Below are 3,720 nucleotides of genomic sequence, written 5' to 3' on the forward strand. Positions count from 1 at the left end.
ATTAGTTGCTTGTAGTTTTGTGTGAAGAAAGAAAGTTGTCTATAGAGAGCAGGCCACATGTGACTGCCCCCTTGAGTTGTGAGAAACAAAGGGAAACGTTCAGTGAGGTCACAGCTGGGTTACTGATAGGATCACAGCATCTCTGATCCAATGCTTCACACCTAGCTGGGAGTAATTATCGTTTCGGCAGACGGGGTCCCAAAGGCTGATGTAGAAGTCGCCTTCTTAATCGACTGATAAAAAAAAAGTAAATAAATAAAATATAAATAAATAAATAAAAAAAATGAAGGCGCCTTATCATCGTGGTCATAATGGCGCCAAAGGGAGAGCGCTTGTTCCATGGAACCAACGGGCACCGAACCCTCTAGTTATAAGCGAGCCCCGTCACCGTTAAAAGGTAACTCCCGATGGCGGGAAGTCGCAATAGTATTATTACTCCTATTATTATTATTATTATTATTATTATTATTATTATTATTATTTATTAATTAATTTATTTATTTGTTATTATTATTATTACTATTTTTATTTATTTATCTATTTATTTATTTATTTATTTTTTTTTTTTTATACAGGGTGTGCGTTTACTAAATCATGTGAAGTTGTGTAAACGAACATAATCGTCTTTGGAGGGAAGTCCGTGACTGCCCCCATGAGTTTTGAGACAAAAGGGGAAGCGCTGGGGGGGGATGATCACAGCTGGGTAATTAATAAGTTATGAGTTCAGATATAGGTTACATTTACCAAAAAGTTAGAACAATGTAAACACGTTTCTAACCTTAAAAATTATCTTCACCAATTTCGAAAAAAAAAAAAAAAGTGGAATGAGCCGGCTAAATACACAAATGTATACACTAACAGCAGCAGACAGGGCAAGGCCGCACCAAGCATCGGTATAAGAACGATATAAGATAATAACAAAACATACGTATAAATACCTAAAATAAAACATAGTTGGTGTATTAGTAATTCGACAGTAGTTAATATATATATATATATATATATATATATATATATATATATATATATATATATATATATATATATATATATATATATATATATATATATATATATATATATATATATATATATATATATATATATATATATATATATATATATATATATATACCTGCATCAATAATTGCATACACTCATTTGTACTGATAACATAATAAATTGATAATAATGAAGAAACGTTCTTGAGAAAAAAAAAAAACTCTGAATACGAAAAAAAAAAAAAAAATGAGAGAAACGACTTTAGTGGCTAGTAAATACGCAGCCTAAAGGTTGCAGGTGTTCCTAATAGGCTAGCTACATCCAACAAATATGTAAATCTTCTTCTTTCGGCTGCTTCCAATTTAGGGATCGCCACAGCGGATCACTCTTCTCCAATACGCTCGATCTTCTGTGTCTTCCTCTGTCACGCCCACCACTTGCATGTCTCCCTTCACAGCTTCCATAAATCTTCTCTTTGGTCTCCCTCTCTTTCTCCTACCAGGTAGATCCATGTCCAGCATCCTCCTTCCCACATACCCCTCGTCACTTCTCCTGATATGTCCAAAGCACCTCAGCCTAGCCTCCCTTGCTTTGTCCCCAAACCAAGGTACGTGTGTTGTTCCTCTGATGTAATAATTTCTGATTTTATCCATCCTCGTCACTCCAAGAGCAAATCGCAACATCTTCATTTCCGCTATTTCCAACTCCGCTTCCTGCTCTTCGTTAGTGGTACTGTTCCCATACCGTACAGCATGGCGGGTCTCACTACTGTTTTATAAATCGTTCCCTTTGTTCTTGCGGAAACCTTTCTGTCACATGTCATTGCTGCCGTCTTCCTCCACCCATTCCATCCCGCTTGCACTCTCTATTTTACCTCCCTACCACAGTCTCCATTTCTCTGTACCGTGTACCCCAAATATCTAAATTCATCAACCTTTGCCATTTATAGCCTTACTGTCTCCCTATCACCTCCGTTGAGACACATGTACTCAGTCTAGGTGCTGCTCAGTTTCAACCCCCTTCTCTCCAGTGCATATCTCCACCTCTCAAACTCTGTCTCCACTTCTTCCCGGTTTTCGCAACAGATCACTCATCAGACCTCATCAGTCAGTCTGTCCATTACTACTGCAAACAGGAAGGGGTTCAAAGCCGATCCCTGGTGCAGTCCCACCTCCACTCCGAAACCCTTCGTCATTCTTGCAGCACACCTTACTGCTGTTACACTGTTTTCGTACATGTCCTTCACCACCTTCACATACTTCTCTGCCACTCCCGAGCAACTCATGCAATACCACAGCTCTTCTCTCGGCACCCGATCATGAGCCTTTTCTAGATCTATAAACACACAATGCAGCCCCTTCTGTCCTTCCTCTACCATCATCCTCAGAGCAAATATTGCGTCCGTTGTACTTCTCCCTGGCATGAATCCGAACTAGTCATCACTGATCCTCACTACTGTTCGCAATCTCGTTTCCACAACTCTTTCCCATATCTTCATTAAATGACTCAACAACTTAATTCCTCTATAGTTGCAGCAGTTTTGTACATCTCCCTTCTTCTTAAAAATTGGCACTTACACTTTTTTTTCCACACATCTGGCATCATCTCGCCTTCCAAGATCCCGTTGAACAGTCTGGTTATCCAACCCACTGCCATCACTCCTAAATTCCACCATGCTTCCACTGGTATCTGGGCCTACTGCTTTACTTCCCTTCATCCTCCTCAAAGCCTTCCTCAGCTCTTCTCTACTGATCCTTGGTACTTCCTGATTTAACTCTTACACCTCCTCTAACCTTCTTTCCCTTTAATTTTCGATTTTCATCAGATCCTCAAAATACTCCTTCCATCTTTTTTTTAATATATTCTCTTCCCTTGTCAGTATATTTCCGTCTGCATCCTTTATCATTTTAACATGCTGCACATCCCTCCCATCTGTCTCTCTGTCTGGCCAGTCGGTAGAGGTCTTTCTCCCCTTCCTTAGTATCTAACTTCTCATATAACTCTTCATATGCCTTTTCCTTCGCCCCTGCCACTTCCTTCTTCGCTATGCTACACATTTCCTTGTATTCCTGAAGACTTCCTTCGTCCCTATGTCTGTGCCAGTTTCGTTTTGCCAGCCTCTTCTTCTTTATGCTATCCTGCACTTCCTCATTCCACCACCAGGTTTCCTTGTCTTCTTTTCTTCGTTTTGATGTCATCCCAAGTACATGTATGGCTTTCTCTCTCACCTTTTCAGAGATCTCCTCCGAACTGACCTCTTCCCTTTCTGCCAAAGCATGGCTCACCTCCTGCTTAAATGCTGTATTGTACTCCTCCTTTAGTTTCCACCATTTGATCTTTGGTTCAGTCCTTTCTTTCCTCCTTGTCTTCACTTTCAGGCTCAGGTTCCCAACTAACACTCTATGCTGTCTTGCCACACTCTCCCCGGGCACAACCTTACAATCGTTAAGCTCTTTCAAGTAGCATCTCTTACTCAGTAAAAAGTCTACCTGTGTGCTTCTTCCTCCACTCATATATGTAACTCTGTGCTCCTCCTTCTTCTTAAAATAGGAGTTCACTAATGCCATCTCCATTCGTTTCGCACAGCCAACAACCATCTGTCCCTCCGCATTTCTCTCTCCCACATCATATTTGCCCATCACATCCTCGTTACCATTACTTCCTTCTCCGATATGTCCATTAAAGTCTGCTCCAATAACAATCCTCTCCTCTCTGGGG

At 40.4% G+C, this 3,720-nt stretch overlaps 1 protein-coding gene across 1 annotated transcript; it reads right to left on the reverse strand.

The window, feature by feature from the left end:
• Positions 1–1,364: 1,364 nt before the first annotated feature.
• LOC135093969 (uncharacterized) lies at positions 1,365–1,691 on the reverse strand. Its single transcript, XM_063993650.1, has one exon. The coding sequence runs from the start codon at positions 1,689–1,691 to the stop codon at positions 1,365–1,367; it is 327 nt and encodes a 108-aa protein (XP_063849720.1).
• Positions 1,692–3,720: the final 2,029 nt, after the last annotated feature.

Source organism: Scylla paramamosain, chromosome 44 (assembly GCF_035594125.1).
Source record: "Scylla paramamosain isolate STU-SP2022 chromosome 44, ASM3559412v1, whole genome shotgun sequence".
Taxonomy (NCBI): Eukaryota; Metazoa; Arthropoda; class Malacostraca; order Decapoda; family Portunidae; genus Scylla; species Scylla paramamosain.